Source organism: Sciurus carolinensis, chromosome 5 (assembly GCF_902686445.1).
Source record: "Sciurus carolinensis chromosome 5, mSciCar1.2, whole genome shotgun sequence".
Lineage (NCBI taxonomy): Eukaryota > Metazoa > Chordata > Mammalia > Rodentia > Sciuridae > Sciurus > Sciurus carolinensis.
Genome location: NC_062217.1, coordinates 82,039,047 through 82,057,550, shown reverse-complemented (window position 1 = coordinate 82,057,550; position 18,504 = coordinate 82,039,047). Strand labels below are relative to the sequence as shown.

Genomic DNA, 18,504 nt, shown 5'->3' with positions numbered 1-18,504 from the left:
CTGAACTAGACCCTCCCACCTTTTTTAAATTTTGAGACAGTGTCTTGCTAAGTGACTGAGGGTCTCACTAAATTGCCCAGGTTACCCTTAAATTTGCAGTCCTTCTGCCTGAGCTTCCAAAGTTAATGGGATTACAAGTATGCACTACCATTCCAGGCATTAATATTAATTTAAACATTATTCTGCTTATCTAAAACTTAGTGGACTCAATTTTCAACGGTCTCATGAAGCCAGAATCTTTTATGTGGCATATTGTAAAAGATAAATGGCGGGGCTGGGGAGATAGCTCAGTTGGTAGAGTGCTTGCCTTGTAAGCACGAGGCCCTGGGTTCGATCCCCAGCACCCAAAAAAAAAAAAAAAAAAAGATAAATGGCAAAATTGGGAATAAAATATTCAAAGAAACAACAGAACTCTGAAATTCACAGTTCCACATCAACATGCATTACAGTTTAGGTGGAAATTATAGGCAGTTTCTTAGACTTCTAGTAATTTATTTCATAGTTATAATCATTTACATATTATCATAGTCAACCAGGAACTTGATTATCCACCCCTCCCCCATTTCTTTAGGTACTCAAAGAACAGTACCTTGGCTACAGAAAAATGTTCTTAGGAGATGCTGTAGATGTATTTGAAGCCAGGCGAACAGAAGCTAAGAAGTGGCAGAATGCACCCAGAGTTACTACTGGACCCACCCCTTTCAGCACCATGCCAAATGCAGCAGCCGTTGCCATGGCTGCAACACTTACACAGCAGCAACAGCCTGCTACAGGTCTGAATGCATTCAAGTTATAGCTTCTTACTGTTCAAATGCAGAACATTTATGTGCATTTTTATAAGTCTTCCTTTTGTGTGAGCCCTGAAGAAATTTCTATGAATAGCTGTTCCAGTAGTCTAAAAATTGTGATTAACACAATTATAAACACACCTGATAAAAAATGCAGGGTAGTCTAGCAATAATTATACATCAGATATTGACTATTGTGAATTTACTCAATGTTATTTGCTGTATTGCTATAAATACCCTTTAGACTTTGGTGTTTCACTACTGAATTACATTTAAGAAAACCGTTAGATTCTAAAATTGTGATTGTATCATTTTTTTTGTTTTAAAGTCAGAGATGATCCATCCATCCGTTGCATTTTTCATATATGATACTGAAAGATGGTGCATTCTCACCTTCATGCATAATGATTGCAAAGTACCCACATTCAGGATACAGTGTGATTTTTATTGACTGAAGATGTGTTGACGTTTGCTTGTATGTACTTTGACTAGAAATAGAACACAGGTCCTCTAAGCCAAATTTTGAAGAATATACATATTAGAATTATTTGTTCCTTTTCAAAATAAACAGAACAGTAGCAACAGCAGGAAGAGGATATTTTGAGATGTGGATTTCATGTTAAGTAGGAACTGGGAAGTTGAGCAGATGAAAATAGTGAAATACTGGAAAGTAGATCCTTGTAGTCCTTGATTTAATTCCACTTCAAATCAGAAAAATTTTTGTGATGTAGTTCTACAGTGTTTCATTTGGTCTTTTGAAAGTAGGGAGACTTACTTGTTCCCTTTTGTCAGGCTTCAAGTTTGTCTTAGGAAACTATAGTCTTAGTGGGTATTGATTTTTGTTCTTTAATCATTCATTAATTTTTGAGGCTTGTTTATTCTATAGCACGTGTCTTTCTGGGAATTCCATATAGTCTGGATATGGAATTTTCCAATACAAAATAATTTTAAAAATACATATTTAGATTGCATTCAGGCTGCCTGTACTAGAGAAACATTTTCTAGTAACTGTTGGCAGTTTAAAGAATTGTTCTTCACATTTGGAGATAACAGATAATGACTTGCCATCAGTAAAGGGTTGATACATCTATGCCAAATCCTCCACGTTCCATGGCTGGACACATGTGAATAGTGGCTCACATAAGCACTATTTAGTAGCTCTCTAGCTGGCTGGAGTATAGGATTGTATTCTTAAGTTATGGAGGGGAAAAGTCATTATGGGATTGATTGCTTTGAAAAATCAACCCCCAAATTACAACTATTAGTTCTTATTATTATTTAACCAGCTAATCAGATCAACCATAGTACCAGTTTACTTTTAGAGCCAGTACTCTTTAAAGAAGATTAGATAAGCATGGGTATGGTTAAGTGTTCATTAAATATAATTGATTTCCAATATAATAAAGCTTGAGAAAAGTCAGTTATCTAAAATGACTATATTCTATGGTAAATAACTAAACTTGAAGCAAAATCACCTATCAAGGTTTTTGTTGTTCTGTTTTTTTGCTTTTTAAAATGTGGACTAATTTAAAGAAATTAATAGATTTTCACTCATACATTTTGGGCTCATGAACATAACATGTATGTTCATTCTATAAATATGAGTGCCTCCTATGTGCTAGATTTGGGGGCTATAAAAGTAGATGTAGAAATAATGATCTTCGCTCTCTGTGGTAGTAGAAATAACAGCTTAATTTGTAGTAATCATCCTGAGGAGCCTTTTGCTCGTATGCTTTAGTTTTATCTGTAAGTTTTGCCAGGTTGTTTGGTTTTTTTTGTTTTTGTTTTTTCTTTTGCCAGAGGAAATTTACTGATTTTAGTGGTATTGCAATTTTGGAGCCCTTAGGGACTGTCTAATAAGATGGCAGGAATCAGAATGTATGAACCTAACAGTCTTACAGTATTAATACTTATAGGTTGTATGAATTTTTAGAACTGAGAAGCTTAAACAAAAGTGACAATAATCTTGGATTATGTCTCTCTCTTCTGTTTCCCTAAAGGTCTCCCAGACTCTGTAGTTCATTCCTTTATACCTTCCCATTCAGTATGCCAGTGGTTTTAGTCACTAATCATGTCATCCTGATTATGAGATTTATAAGCTCTGTTAGTTAAACGTGTAACAGTTTTATGAGTTACAGCCCAATTAGTAATGTCCTTGTTTATTAGGGTTATGTTTTGTGTCCAAAGAGATATTCCTTCTGCCTTGTTCCTTTCATGAAATCTTTCATAAGTGCCAATAACAGATTCTAGACCATCTAGATGAAGTGAGATAGAACTTGTTCACTGTTTTTATACATCACTGTTGATCTGTACACACTTTGAGTTATCAGAAGATTTTCAGTTTTATTTGCATATACGTTCTTGATTTCATTAGAAATATGACATAGAGCAGATAGCTTTTCTTAAACTGCTTTCTGAATGTTTCTCTCAGAGGTAGGAGGGTGGATTTAAATGACTTATTGATCCTTCTTCAACTTTTTTTTTTTTAATGTTATTGGGGATCGAACCCAGGTCCTCATACATATTAAACACACACTTTACCACTAAGCTACACTCCCAGACTCCAATTCTTTCTTAATGAAACAATTTACAGTAGGACTTAGGCATGTGTGATTTATGGAAGTTTGTTCTGAAGGCAAAGAGAATTGCTGAAAAATCAGCAGGCTATTTATGTATGAAATGAGCATCAGTACATGGATAAGTTATATGTTAGTAGATCTTGAGTATACTTGTTCACAAATGCCTCAAGCCTCCTACAAAGACATTTGCATTAAGCTTTTCAGTACAATTTTAATTTAGAGTGGACTTTTAAAGCATTGTACTAGAATTGAATTTTGCTGTTCTGACACTTTTAAACATTCTTGATGTTTACTTCGTATGATTTTTCTCATGTGACTTAACTACTGTTTAAGGAGAGCTGAGACATTTGTTAGAAATTCCTACTTTCTAGCTTCTAGTGACAGTCTGGATATTTAAAGTGTAGTGTTAAATAGGGAACTTTGAGTATTTTATCCTAGTTTCTTGTGGTTTTGTGATTTTGTTGTATTCAACAACCAAAGGAATGTTCCCCATCAAATCAGTAAGTAAAGTTTTTCAAACTGGGGAAAAGGCATTTTGGTTTTTTAAGAAAAATTATTATTTTAAAAAAGATGACTTAGGAATTAACTGTACTAACTGCATTAGGTATTTTTAGTGACAATAGAAAATTATAAAAAAAAAAATTTAGCACTTTAGTCCTTTTCCTGTGAATGCAGTTTTTACTTTTAAGAAAGTAGAATTTATTCTGGAAAATATGAATGACAGTGCTAAATCTCATTTTGTTTCGTGTGAATATATCTTATGGTAACTTTTGTAAAATGTTACTCTACATGAAGATTTCACTTTGGGCAATCATTGGTATATATTACTATTAACTTGGTTTTATTTATGGAACTAAGAGCCTCTCATTGAATGATTATTCAGATTTTAAAGCAGACTTGAATTGTTTATGTAACTTTTGCCTGAAGGATTTTGGTTCTGCTTTCTAATAGTGAAACTAATATATATGGCGGCCAGAGTGTAATATATGCTAATACTTTGGTGTGGGAGATATTTATGATAAGTTTATACTATTAAAAAATGTTATACATTTGCCTACTAGTTTTATAAATGATGTTGCCTTCAGAATTTGTATGAAGGTCCAAAACTCACTACCATGTATCTGTTGTGCAATGGAAAGTCTTGTCATTGTTAGCTATATGAATTCTTGATAACCTAACTATTGATTACAGAAACTATTCTGTTGCTCTAAAAAACAGACCCACACACAACAAAAAAAAACATGCTATTTGAGTAACTCTTACAACTTAGAAGGCTGAGGGCTGTGGTGTGCATTATTCTTTAGGGTCTTCCACCAGCAGTGCCTCCTATTAACATGTGACACTTAAGTCTCTCAATGTTAAAGAAACTGGACATGTGTTTTCTACATATTATTTTTGTTAGAAATAAAAAAAGTAATATGCTTATTTTCTTTTTCCTATAGTAACATTTTACAAAAGAGCTGCTAGGCAGGTATTATATTCTCAAATTGATCTCAAACTGGATGTAAAAATTTAAATCCTTTTTTAATTTATTTTTTTAATAGTAGTATAAGAACTCTGGCCGCTATTAGTTATTAGTCTTTATTTTCTGGATAGAAGCTATTTGAAAAGTCCAGTTTCTGTCCCAGCATGTAGCAAAATGTAGTTCCTCATTTTTTTTTTTAATGCTTTATAGTTTTACACTACCTTTTGAATATATAAACCTCATTCTTCATTGAACAACTTGAAGGCTTTGATTTCTTTAAAAATTTAAATTTTAAGATGTGTTTTACTTTGGCATTCCCTCAACTTTGAGATGCACTGATCACTGTGCTTGAAAAAGACAAGACTGAAGATTGTACTATGAAATTTATTGAGTAATTTTCATAAATTATTTATCAACTGAGATTTTTAGATTTTTGTATTCTGCTTAGCTTAAGAAAAAACAAAAAGTAGTAGTTAAAAAGAGAGGCTAGTAAGTTTGATGCTATTTTGCCAGACAAACTCAGCCAAAATCTTTAAAGTAACAGACGGGAAAAGGATAACTAAACGTTCTGTATCTGAGTACATTTTCCAAAATGTTGGAAAGAAACTTCTGAATTGAAATCTTGAATGTATTGAATTTGTCAAGGTACACAGCGGTGCCTTTGTAAATGTTCATTACCTATCTATTTAATCAGGTGATAAGTGGTGTAATGTAGCTGAGCTGAAGAATAGAACTCAATTATCACTTTTTGTGAACAAGTTGGAATTGTCATGTTACTGTGTAATTGGTTTGCTTTAAAATGAACAATAAATTTAATAAAATAAATCATTGTCTTGTTTTTTATCTATTTATTGTATATATCATTTATATATCATATAAAAAATCATGCCTAGTTTTTTGGGTACTCTTATGAAGTAACATGATAGTTTTGCCATGTTAGTGTCAGTCTCTTTTGATCAATTGAGACTTGACTCTAACACTTAGGAACTTGTTTGAAAAAAAAAAAAAAAAAAGAATAAAAGCCTTTACTGATTATACCAGTTTTATCAGAAAACAAGTGGGGAGAACTAAAATAATTCTATAAGTAAATCTAAAAGAACTATAATTTATGATATAGTAAGACTTAAAATTATTTCATAGATATAAACTAACTTTCATTTTCGTAAGCCTCAATATAGTTTTGAGCAGGTTAATTAAAAAGATTTTTTTTGATAGTAAATCACTTTGGGCAGATAAGTTAGGTCAGAAAGACATCTCGAAAACCAAGTTTTAACAAATGGAATTGTTAAAAGTAATCACTGTTCAGTTTAAAAATTATTTCATAAAGGAATTTTAATCTCGAAAGAGTAAGGCAAATTTGTTTTCCCCCCCCATTTTTTTTTTATACCAGGGCCACAGCCATCTCTGGGAGTTAGTTTTGGAACGCCATTCGGCTCAGGTATTGGCACTGGCTTGCAATCAAGTGGCTTAGGTTCTTCAAACCTTGGAGGTACACTTTAACTTTTCTAATATTTCATTGAACTATTATACATTTGAATTTATACTAGTCTGTAAAACAATTTCTAAGGATCCTCTGCTGTTTTGCAAGTTAAGGTTCCATCTGGCAAAATGATTCTCCAAACAATCATTGCATTCTAGTATTAGATTTAGAACTTAAAAAAATCATTTCATCTTCTGTGGTAAATATTAAAAAGTATTAAAATTAAGTGGTAGGGATGTTCATATTTTCAAATCAATATGCTGATATGAACTTTAGAATTACTTAGTTTCAATAAATTTTTTAAAAATTACTTAATCTTTAGACTCCAATGGACTTCTGGATGTCATAACGGTTTCCTAATCATTATCTTTTTTTCCATGATGATGAGCACTTTAAATGGCGAATTAATCTTACTGTAAATTAAACAACTTGGCTTCCATTTCTAAGCAGTTTTGGCATACTTGTATACATAAGCAGTTGAGCTTATTTCAGTAATGATGCAAAAGCATCATACTAAATACAAATGCGTTCACATTTCTTTGAATAATTAGAAGTTGTCTTTTGAAAAACACATTGTAATGTAATGAACAAGGTTCCCTTATTTCCACTAAAATACAACAGGGAAGACATAAATTATGATTATTTAAGATAGATTGTTCTATATTAGGAATTACTGGAATCATAACAGGCAGCATAATTTCTGTGATTTATAATCCAGTTTGTCATACTGTTTCTAAGATTTGTAGATAGTGATAACTGTCAGTCTCGGCATTTTAGATAAGCTATTACAGTGTAGCCTAGAAAGAATTTGAATTTTATTTACATAGAACATCGGGGAAACTGTTCTTTAGCTACGTAAAATCTCTTCATGAACTTTGTGATAAAAGCTGTTTTAAGTTTTAAAAACTTAAGAGGAAAACTATGCTGCCCTACTTCCATTTTCCCACCGTTAACATAGACAATAGTTGACACAAATCTGTTTCAGTGAATTGTTATGTAGTTTTTCAATGTAAAGATTTTTAATTAACCAAAAGTGTTTGGTAAAGAGCAGAGTAAAATAATCTTGTGGTATTCAGTGTGTACATTGTTGTGCATGTTATACTTACTTGTGAATTTAGCCAGTTTTTTTTTCCCCAAAACAAAGTACCCCTCAAGTAGATATGTTTATAACTGTTTAAAATCATATTTCAGTGATCACATTTCTAGAACATTAAGAAGAAAAAATAATCTGTTTCTTATACTTATGCACAGGAATAAATAACAGATTTTCTTAATAAGGCCCTGTTTTTGAACAGTGTTTTTGTTAGACCTTTAATAATTTTTGGTTTTATTGTGTGTAACCTTTAACCCGTGTTTTATGTACCATTGTATATTTCTCTATTACCCTTCCACTAGGATTTGGAACTAGCTCTGGTTTTGGATGCAGCACCACAGGGGCCTCCACATTTGGATTTGGAGCAACAAATAAACCCTCAGGAAGTCTTAGTGCAGGTTTGTGTGTTTCTACCTGAATTCCAGGTGAATTTAAAGGTGGAAATTATTTAACTTAAAAGTATAAGTGTTATTTCCAGTTATTCAAAAAGATCCCTGATTCATTTTTTTACTTCCTGGATGAAGCATGCAAGCCTGACTAATTACATAGCTGTCTTTCTTATGAACTAAAGGAAAGATGTGTTAAATATTTTCTAACAAACCTTCATAGTTTGATTTAATAAGTAATTGTATCTTCTTTTACTTAAGTACAGATTCGTGGTTAAGCAGTTTTCTTTATTATTGCAGAATGAACCTATCATTGTAAAAGTTTAACCTGGTTTTTGTTTGGTTTGGTTTAGTTTTTAATCATTGTTCATCTGGGAGAGCCATTTATTCTAAAGAATTGTTCTTTAAACCCCTCCAATTTTAAGAATACCACAATCTTACAAAAACAACTAATTTTGTTCTTTGTTTCCTTTCTAAAATAGATGTAGTCTTTTGACTTTTCCAGTGGAAAATTCCAAATTTCATCTATTTTACATTTACTCTTTATATATAAATAATGGCTTGTTTGAATGTGCAGTGCTTGGGGATAAATATTATGTCCAAAATAATGACATAACACTGTTAAACATGTGTTTTAAATTCAGGAAATTTGAAGGAAATTCTGCTTATGTTAAGTAGTGTTTAAAATTAGCAGTTCCAGTAGTGTTAAGATGTACAATTCATTGCTATCAAGACTATAAATACTGTTTTAGTAAACAAGTCAGTACTAGTACTTGATCTCAATTATGCAGGACTTTGTCTAAAATGAAAACAATAAGTACTGCTCTTTGATGTGTCCTCTGTCTTGAATATTGTGAGTTTAGGCTTTCTTGGAGGGTTTGGGATCGCAGATGTTGTGAAAGTCTTGTACTTGATGACAGAGTGTTTTTGGTGGGGCTGAGGAGGAAGACACCTTAACTTATTTAATTAATGGAAAAGTTTTTGGCAACTTGAAGTTTTCTGTAGATTTCAGTTTTTTGTGCTAAGGTTTCTCCTTTGGCCTGTATTACTAAACCTCTGGCTTTCAAGATGCCACTTAGTTGTTAGCTAAATTATTTTCCCGTGAGATTCCATGGTAGAAATTCAGGGGCCTAAGATAATTTGCCGTTCTTACAAATTATGTATTTTTTCAGATAGAAGTTTACTGCTCATCCCCATTTTCTGTATTTGTGTTTTATGATTTGACTTCTGATACGAATATTTTCTTCCCTAAACATAAGGCTTTGGCAGCTCAAGTACATCTGGGTTTAACTTCAGCAATCCTGGCATCACGGCATCAGCTGGTTTGACATTTGGGGTGTCCAATCCTGCCTCTGCAGGTTTTGGAACAGGAGGACAACTCCTTCAGTTGAAGAAACCTCCAGCTGGAAACAAAAGAGGAAAAAGATAAACATATGGGTTGATGTGTTAAGAGAATCCTCAGCAGCACCGTTCATTCTGAACCTATTTTTCTAATGATGCATTAATTAAATTGCATCCCAGGAGATTTATAAAATTTTGATATTTTTCCCTACTCTGGAATTTGAACTTTGTTTGCCATACTGAACATCTTCTTTCTTGTGAATTTGAACTCCAATTGTGGTGGGTTTTGTTTGTTTGGGTTTTTGTTTTTTGTTTTTTGTTTTCCCATTATTTTTGATTCTCTATGTAAGAAATGTTGTGATTACATCACTAATAGCAGTTTAAAAAATGACCTAACGTCTATTATTTAACCTAGTGTTAATAGCAATGTTTTTGTTGATAAGGTTTACATTATGTGAATATATGCACATTGGTTTCTTATGTAGATGGTATGAACTCTAGGGCCTGTAATAGAAGTAGTTTGTCAAAGGCCTTTTGAACTACACTGCAGGGCATCTTGTGAATATGTATGTAAATATACAGAATAATACACACAGTTGTGTGTGCATATAAAATATATATTTACAGACCTACAACTTTTGCCTCAGACTGTTCCCCTTTTCTAAGGGTATTCAATTTTTCACCTAAAAGCTTCAAATCCTCACTGCTTATAGAATGATGAGCTAGAGGTACCCTGTCATTTCATTTGTTTGCTTAAAGATTTATTAAGTGGTTACTGATGTATTTTGACCAACTCAACTTCATTGCTGCAGTCTTTTCCATTTTGTTTTCTCCTTAACTTTTAGCAGCTACTCTGAATAAGGAATGCTGAAAGACTCATCAAACAGAATTTAACAATTTTTTTTTTATTACCCTGTAGTAGTCTCATATTGCTTCTATGAGATCTTTTTTCATATCTGGGATGGACCTTCAGGAGCATATTTGAACTCCAGACTGGTGTTCTGGGGGCAAAGAGCTATTAAGCCAAATTGACTCTATGCAGGTGAAGGATGCACTATTACTTTAGTGAGAACTTTTCTAGCTATTCCAATACAGAGTTCTTTCTTATAGGGCTATTGATATTGACACCAAATGGAGTGGCTTCATAGCCTCTTAATGTCTTAAGTAAGTGCTTAACTTGGAATAGAGAAACAATATATTTTAAGAAAGAAAAATATTCTTTATAGCAACTATAAAAAATCCCCAGTTTTAACAGTGAACAGAGCTCCAGGTAATAATGCATAGGCATGTCAAGTTGCATCTGTGTAATACTTGTCTATATTAGTATTAGTGGTGTCAAGTAGGTGAAAGAGAACTGCCTTAGCCATGATTTGAGAGAGAAAACATTAGGTAGACCTATTTGTCTTTCAAGTACAGTTTTCAGATGGGCTGTAAACATGGAATTTCATTGAAAATAGTTTAATTTTTTATATAGACGTTTTTGTACATAAATGTGCACCAGTGAATATTTTCAGAATCATTTTCACCAAGGCACCTTTTTTCTAAAATAGGTATTGCATATATAAATATATACACACGCACATATATATATATACACATATATATATATATTTTAGTACAATGTTAGTTGGGTTTGATTATAAAACTGTTGTCAAATCTGTTATATTTATCTGCATATAGCAATGATTAGCTTTTTTGAATTCTTTTTTTTTTTTGCATATTGCATTAAAATTAGGAAAATTATTTTGTCTCTGAGCACTAAACTTATTTTCTTGCATATTTCTCTACTACTGCAATCCCCGATCCAGATCATTGGGGAGGTTAGGAAAAAAGGTGTGATTTTGTTTTGAATTACTGTCAGATTTACATACAGTTCTCTGTAAACTTTTTTTTTTTTTTAAAGGACATCGCATTGTGTTGCAAAAATCTGAATATTTATATTTCTTGGGTTTTTTTTTTCATACATTTTACATTTTAATATGTGGAACCACTGGAAATTTGTAACAGATTAATTTGTGATGGCAGTTTTAAGTGTGTTGTCATTGTCTCCATTGTCTTCACTTTGTCTAGATCCTATTATGGAAACAATAAAATTTATTGTGTCGGTTGCTTTGAATCTTTATAGGTGTCAGTGATTGTTCTTACTATGTAATTTTATTATTTCTCTTTTAATCTCTTTAGTTGGTTTTTAGTATTTTTCTTATATTCATCTCTTTAACAAGACTAAACATGAGATAGTAAGTTTTTTCATTTGCTTTTATCTTCTCAACATTACAAAAACATTAAAATTTTAGTTATATAAAATATTGAGTAAGAAGCAAAGACTCCTTCAATTCACAGGCCTAATCCCAGTCCTTCCCCAGAACGTCTACTCTAAAGGTTTGGTGTATATCCTTGCAAATCCTTCTAAAAAAAATGCCTGTTTTCAACATATATGTATAAATGCTCTTCTTTCTCTCTCTCCCTTTTTAAAAAAAATTTTTTTTTCTTACATTTTATCATTCTTTTTCAGATCCTCCTTTTTCTTTAATCAGTGGGTTTAGAAAACCATGTATTCTGTGACTTGCTTGTTTCCCCTTAGTGGTATATAATTAATATATTTCATGTCACCAATGTAGATTTATGTTTTACATACTGTGCCCCAGTGGATGTCCAGTGATCTGTTCAGCTATTCCCTGTCAGGGACAGTTAGGTTCTTTCCACTTTCAGAGGAAGTTGCAGTGAGTGTGCTAGTTTTTGGCTTTTTGTGCTCATGTTAATGTTTCTTTGGGATGATTCTGAAAAAGGAATTGCTGAAAGGGCATATAAATTGTATGCTTTGATGTCAGGCTGCCTTCAAAAGGTACTATATAAATATACAATCCTACCATTGTATATAAGTACTCATTTCCTAGCATTCACAGTATTCCAAGTTATCAATCCTAATTTTTCTAATATAATAATCCTAATAAATACCTGTGAGGTTGAACTTTCAAATGTTTGTATATACATGTATATAAGCTATTTGCATATTAATGTAAGTGCACATTATACCCTTTGTCTAGGTTATTTAGGAATTTTTTTAATGATTTGTAGGAGTCCTGTTAATGGATATTATTTTTCCCATGAGATGTCTGCAGTCAGCTGGTTTCAGAACCCTCCCTTGTCCCTGCATGATATTGAGCAAGATAACTTTTTTAGACCTCAGCTTCATTGTCATTAAGATGAATTTCAATATCCCATTTTGTCAACTTCTATTTTTCTTTAAAAATTCTATTGATGTTGATTGGATTTACACAAATAAATTTATTAATATGATCTGGGAGAATTGAAATTTTAGTATAGCATAATATATGTACATTTTTTATTCCTTCAGCAAGATTTTGCAGTTTTTCTAGGTCCTTGGTTGGTTGTTTTCCCTAACAACATCTTGGTTTTATTTCTGAGGTGGATTTTTATCCTGCAACAAGGTCATTTACATGATTAGACCCTTCACCTCAGATTTTCTTGGACACTGGCCATATATAGAAAGCCCTAAGGTCTCTTACCCAATAAGCCTGTTTTGGTGTGTACTTCAATAAGTGCTGTGCAGCTCAACTTAATGTCCTTCTAGTCTTACATAGTGTTTTTTGTTTGTTTTTATTTTTGCAAGAAGTGAATTTGAATAGTAACTTTAGAAGTATTATATTGGGGTATTTGTCTTGTGAAGCATTTGGTGTTAGTGGTCTAGCAGAAGGTATTTTTCTTTGACAGCCTTTTTCCTCTATACCATTCCCTGTGAATAAGCCTGCCTGTACTGCACTGTTGAGTTGGAGGGCTTAGTTTAAATCTCATTCACAAAGTCTTCCTTGCCTTTTGTAACGTTGTCATTCTGAATGCATAATCTGTGTTTTATTTACTTGACTTTGTTTTATCTCAACATTGATCTATGTTAGAGGTCTCCAATTTATAGGTGAAGGAACGAAGGCTTAGGTTAAGAAACTTACCTCAGGATTACGTATCTGTTAAGTTATGGAACCAGGGTTTGAAAGAATTTTTAATTTCAAAGCACAATATGATATTGCCCTTCTGTGATCAGCAGTAGCACACTGATATCTGTACCTAACCTCTGCAAAAGCACTGAGGGTAGTGTGATCACACAATTTATATGTGAAATTACAGGTACATTGTAGACTATAGACAAAGCAAGATAAGGTAAGTACTAAGGCCTACAGGGATGGATGAAAGGAGGATGAAAAATATTTGGTGTATAAAGGGTGTTAGGAAGAAGCAAGACCTGGATTGTGTATCCCATCTCTTGACATTTTTTCCAATTTCCTATGAAGAAGGTCATTTACTAGGAAGTGTTTCATGATTCCCGTAACCCAGAGAAGTGCTGCTGTGTGCCATGACCAGCTAAGATATGGTCTTTTTCTTGCCTGTATAGATAAAGAAATGTCAGTGGGACTTTAAGCAGCCCAAGGGAACCATGAAAATAGGCAAGAAGCTTCAGGTTCTACAAGAGCAGCAGATAAAGGGAAGAGTTGGGAATTGTGGAAAAATAGGTCCTGGTGCAGAATGGTTTTTGCCTTTTCCTACTCATTCAATCTGATTTTTACTTCCTATTGTCAATTAAAACAACCCTCCCAGGCTTACAAAGATCACAGTACTAAAAAGTGTTTAACTTGGAGAGACCTCCTTTTTTGGCATACCCACCTCTTTGAATCCCTTGGTAGCAAGACTGTTGAATTTCTTCATTTGCTGTGTTTGTGAGCCAATGATAGGAAGTTAGAGGGATATAAATATAATTAGGATATTGTACACTAAGTAATGTTAGCTCACATTCAGGACTAAGTAGGGGCCAAGCTTACTCTTTTTTTTTTTTTTTTTTTTGGTATCAGGGATTGAACCCAGGAGTGCTTAATCACTGAACCACTTTCCCCAACCCTTTTTATTTTTTATCTTGAGATGGGGTCTCAGTAAGTTGCTGAGACTGGCTTTAAACGTGTGATCTTCCTGCCTCAACCTACCAAGCCTCTGGGATTGCAGGTGTGTGCCACCATGCTCAACTCTAAGGCTTTCTCCTAAGAACTTTCCATATATTAACTCATTTAATCCTCAGTCTTGTGACAGTACTATTCTTGCTTTTTAAAAGAGGAGGAAGTGGGAAGTTAAATGAGGAAATGAGAAGTTAAATAGCTTACCACTCAGCTCTCAGGCGGATGATCCACAATTCAAACTGAGGCAGTCTTATCTAGAGTTTAGGCTTTTGCTGTCCACAGCCTGTAAAATAAGTGATCTTGTTAAGTGATAAAGATAGCAAAGAAAATTCTTGAGTATGCAGAGATTAATTTGGCTTAGGGGAATCAAAACATCAATAGGTGGTTTTAAGGGATGAATATTTTAATGAAATTTACAATTTTAAAAAGTCACATTTTTTTAATTAAAAATAATCCTTGGGGCTCAGTGATAGCTACTTGCCCACATGTATGAGGCCCTCAATTCTATCCCAGCACTGGTAAGATGACACCATAATAATTTGAACAACAGAAAGGTGTTTAAAATAAAAAGCAAATAATACTTCAGAGGAAGTTCTTGTTAACTTTTAGTTTTTTTTAATTGGGATTGAACCTAGGGGCCATCAACTACTGAACCACATCCCCAGCCCTATTTTGTATTTTGTTTAGAGACAGGGTCTCACTGAGTTGCTTAACACCTTGCTTTTGCTGAGGCTGACTTTGAACTTGCGACCCTTCTGCCTCAGCCTCCCGAGCCTCTGAGATTACAGGCATGCCCCACTGTGCTGGCTTTATATTTTATTTTGAGACAGAATCTTGCTAAGTTACTTAAGACATTGCCAAGTTGCTGAGGGTGGCCTTGAATTCATGGTCCTGCCTCAGCCTCCCAAGCAGCTGGGGTTACAGTCATGCGCTACCATGCCTGGCTCTAACTTTCTTTGTATCTTGATACAGTTTTTTCTTCATTCTTTTCAATAGCTTAATATATCTGTCCATATTCTAACTGGTTCCTTTTGGTATTAGAAATAGTTCTACTGCTAGGAGAGCTGATACTGGCATCTAGTTTTATTAGCATTGTTTTGTGAGGGAGATTCTCATGTGGGTATTAGCTATTTGAGAGTTCTAATTACAATCATTTTCTATCCATAGAGATGTTTGGAAAGATTTTTAAACTCTAGTCTTGCACCTATGTTGTTTTTCAGTGAAAATTATATCCCACATCAAGTTGCTGAAAACATTTTTATATTTAAAATATTTGTCTTATGTGTTGCAAAATGTTTGTTACTTGTTTACTTCTGTTTAAGGTTTTTTGTTTTGTGTAGATGTTTTAATTTTTTTATGTAGTCAAAATGTCTTTTTAAATGATTTTTGGGACTGAGTAAAAGCTATGGGAGGAGAAAAGTATTAAGACATTCGAGATTTTTGCAGTGTAGTGTTTCATATTTGTCATTAAAACTCTATGTGAGGAAATGCTTGTAAAAGGCTCAGCTAGGTGGCTAGAGACAGACTAATCAGAGTGTAGTGGCAGGATTTTACAAAAACATGCCACTTTACAGAGCCCTTTACAGTTGAAAAGGTTCCACGAGCTTCGGGTTAAAGTGCCACAGTAAATCTAAGGTAGGTGGTATGATCCTTTCCCCTTTACAGATGAGTGAAGCAACCAAGAAATTTGCCCAGAGTCATGTAAGTACTAAGTGATGGTGATAAAATGCACCCAGATCCCAGTTGTCATTCCTGTGAAAAAAATTTTAAATCGATTATCAAAATAGTTAATGCCGTCTGCTAGATGTGGTTTTCCAAATTTAATAGCACTTTTTATTGCAATTACAATTTATGAAGTTAAGGACTGGGGATGTAGCTCCGTGGTAGAGCACTTGCCTAGCATGCGTGAGGCCCTGGGTTTCATCCCCAGTACTGCAAAAAAAAAAAAAAAAAAAAAAAATCTTGGCAGAAGAAAAGGTAAACTATTATGACCAATTAACTTTTTTTTTTTCCCTTTTGCAATTTTGATGTTGTACATAAATGTGAGGATCTGATTCAAGGGCATAGACTCCTAGATAAACAACATGAGCAAATTTTGCTGTTCTCATCTTAATTGGCTATAATCTCTGTAGGCACTACTTTGAAAATAGAAATTAACTATTTTAAGTGGACCTTTTAGATAAGTCTTTGTTAGATGTAATTATTTTCTTATTTTTTAAAATAATCTTTTGAGAAGTTAGCACTTCTACACTCCTGATTTTGTGCTGTAATGTTACATTTTTCTAAAATTATCAGTATTTATATACATATAAATATGTAAAAATATGAAGTCATTCCTATTTTTATAATTAAGATATTTCATAACTATTTCCCCCACATTGACATTAGTTTAGTGAATTTATTACTCTTGAAAAAATAACAGTTTATTTCCACTTTTTAAATTCAAGGTTGGCTTTAAAATTTTAATTTTTCAAAATATTCTTTTAGTTGTCTATGGACCTTTATTTTGTTTGTTTATATGTGGTGCTGAGAATCGAACCCAGTGCCTCACGCTCACTACGCAAGCACTCTGCCATAGAGCCACAACCCCAACTCAGATTTTAATTCTTTTTATCAGAGTTACACTGATTAAAGAGTCAAATAGTTCTGTGAGAACTGTTTAAAAGGTAGCCCTTTCTTTATTCTTTCCATTTTGAGATGACCGCTTTCACCTTTTAGGCTTTCAGTCCTGCCTTCACGCCTACTGGCAGAAATACAAATGGCTTTCTCCTTAGTCTTAATATTTAGCTCTCTGGATCTGCTAAATAAATTCCCTTTCCTTTCTGATTTCTTTGCTCTTTTTCTATTCTCATTTTCTTTGTGGTTTTCGACCACATTTTGATATTTTTTTAAAACTCTTATGCTTAAAAATTTTTTTTTAAACTTATGCTCATTTTAATACGAATTCATTTAACTTTAATTTTCTTTTTCTTTTTGGAATGCCCAATTGGTCCTTTAAAGTGTATCTAACCCCTTTTTTATGATCCCTTAAGAACTCCTAGCTTACATACCAGGAGTGGTGGTACACACCTGTAATCCCAATAGCTCAGGAGGCTGAGGCCGGAGAATCCCAAATTCTCAGCCAGCCTCAATGTCTCAAAAAAGACTGGGGATGTGGCTCAGTTGTTAAGTGTCCCTGGGTTCAATACCTGGTACCAAAAAAAAAAAAAAAAAAATCTAGCCTACACTTTCTTTTTTCTAAGCATAGCATATTTGTCATTGATAATTCCAATATTTAAAGTGATTGAAGGTCTGATTTTGTTGTTTGGGTTTTCTTTTTTTCCTTTTTGCCCACATTTATTCAGGGTGATTAATCTGTTTCCCATTTTGATTATTGTTTGTGAACGCGTTGTGTGTGTGTGTGTGTGTGTGTGTGTGTGAGAGAGAGAGTGAGTGTGAGAGAGAGAGAGAGAGTGGGGATTGAATCTGGGACCATACCACCGCTGAACTACATCCCCAGTCCTTTTTATTTTTTAATTTGAGACAGGATCTTGCTAAATTGCTGAAGCTAGCCTCGAACTTGTGATCCTCTTGCCTTAGCCTCTGGAGTTGCTGGAATTATAAGTATGCAACAATGCACCCAGCATGGGCTCATTTTAGTAGAAATTTATCTTTAGGAATTCTTTGAGTTAGAAGATGTTCCTCTACAGAGAATTTGTTATGTTTCTTTCAGGAACCTGAAAGCACTACCAACCCAGGACCATCTTAAAATAAAAATATGATCTTACTCAGGTTTTTTTGGGGGGTAGTGGATTCATTCCACAGCCTCTTCTGAGAGTCAGCTAAAAGTAATGACTTTCCAGAGTTGTAGTTTCCTACAGTTGTAGTTTCCCTTCAGAGAGCCATGGCCACAGTTTGCAAGTTTTCTTTGTGAGACACTTATTTTCTTTGGTAATGTTGTTGACAAGGAATTAGCCTGTGAGTTAAATTGAGACTCTCTCCCTATTTTTCTACATATGCTTATTGGAACACAGCCATGCCTATATGTTTATATGTTATCTGTGGTGCTTCTGGCACTACTTTGGAAGAGTTGAGTAGTTGGGACAGAGACCATCTGATCTACAAAGCCTCAACTCATCACTATTGCCTGGCGCATAACAAAAAAGATTTCTTCATTCCTAGAGAAGATCTTTGGAATCCCTATTTTAAGGGGTTCTCTATTATCTTGTATACCTTGAATTACTTCAGATACAAAGCTGTTTTATTAAGAGACTCAAATGCAGTGCTTAAACAAGATTGTTTATTTCTCTTCACATGATGATCCAAGAACAGTCCAGAGTTGATGTTGCTTCTCAGTGGAGTCAGAGGCCCTGACTCCTAATAGAATTGTTCTGCCAATTTGAGGGCAGTGCCCTTGTCTGAATGGTGGAGTATA

General features: G+C 33.6%; 1 protein-coding gene across 1 annotated transcript in view; it reads left to right on the top strand.

Annotated features, from left to right (window-relative positions):
• The window catches only part of Nup58 (nucleoporin 58), a 38,979-nt gene extending 27,719 nt beyond the window's left edge, over positions 1–11,260 (top strand). Inside the window, exons 13-16 of the mRNA XM_047553117.1 lie at positions 572–773; positions 6,223–6,321; positions 7,708–7,803; positions 9,051–11,260. Coding sequence (XP_047409073.1) covers positions 572–773; positions 6,223–6,321; positions 7,708–7,803; positions 9,051–9,220 — 567 coding nt within the window. The 3' untranslated portion in view covers positions 9,221–11,260. The remainder of the gene's footprint in view (positions 1–571; positions 774–6,222; positions 6,322–7,707; positions 7,804–9,050) is intronic.
• The last annotated feature ends 7,244 nt before the right edge of the window (positions 11,261–18,504 follow it).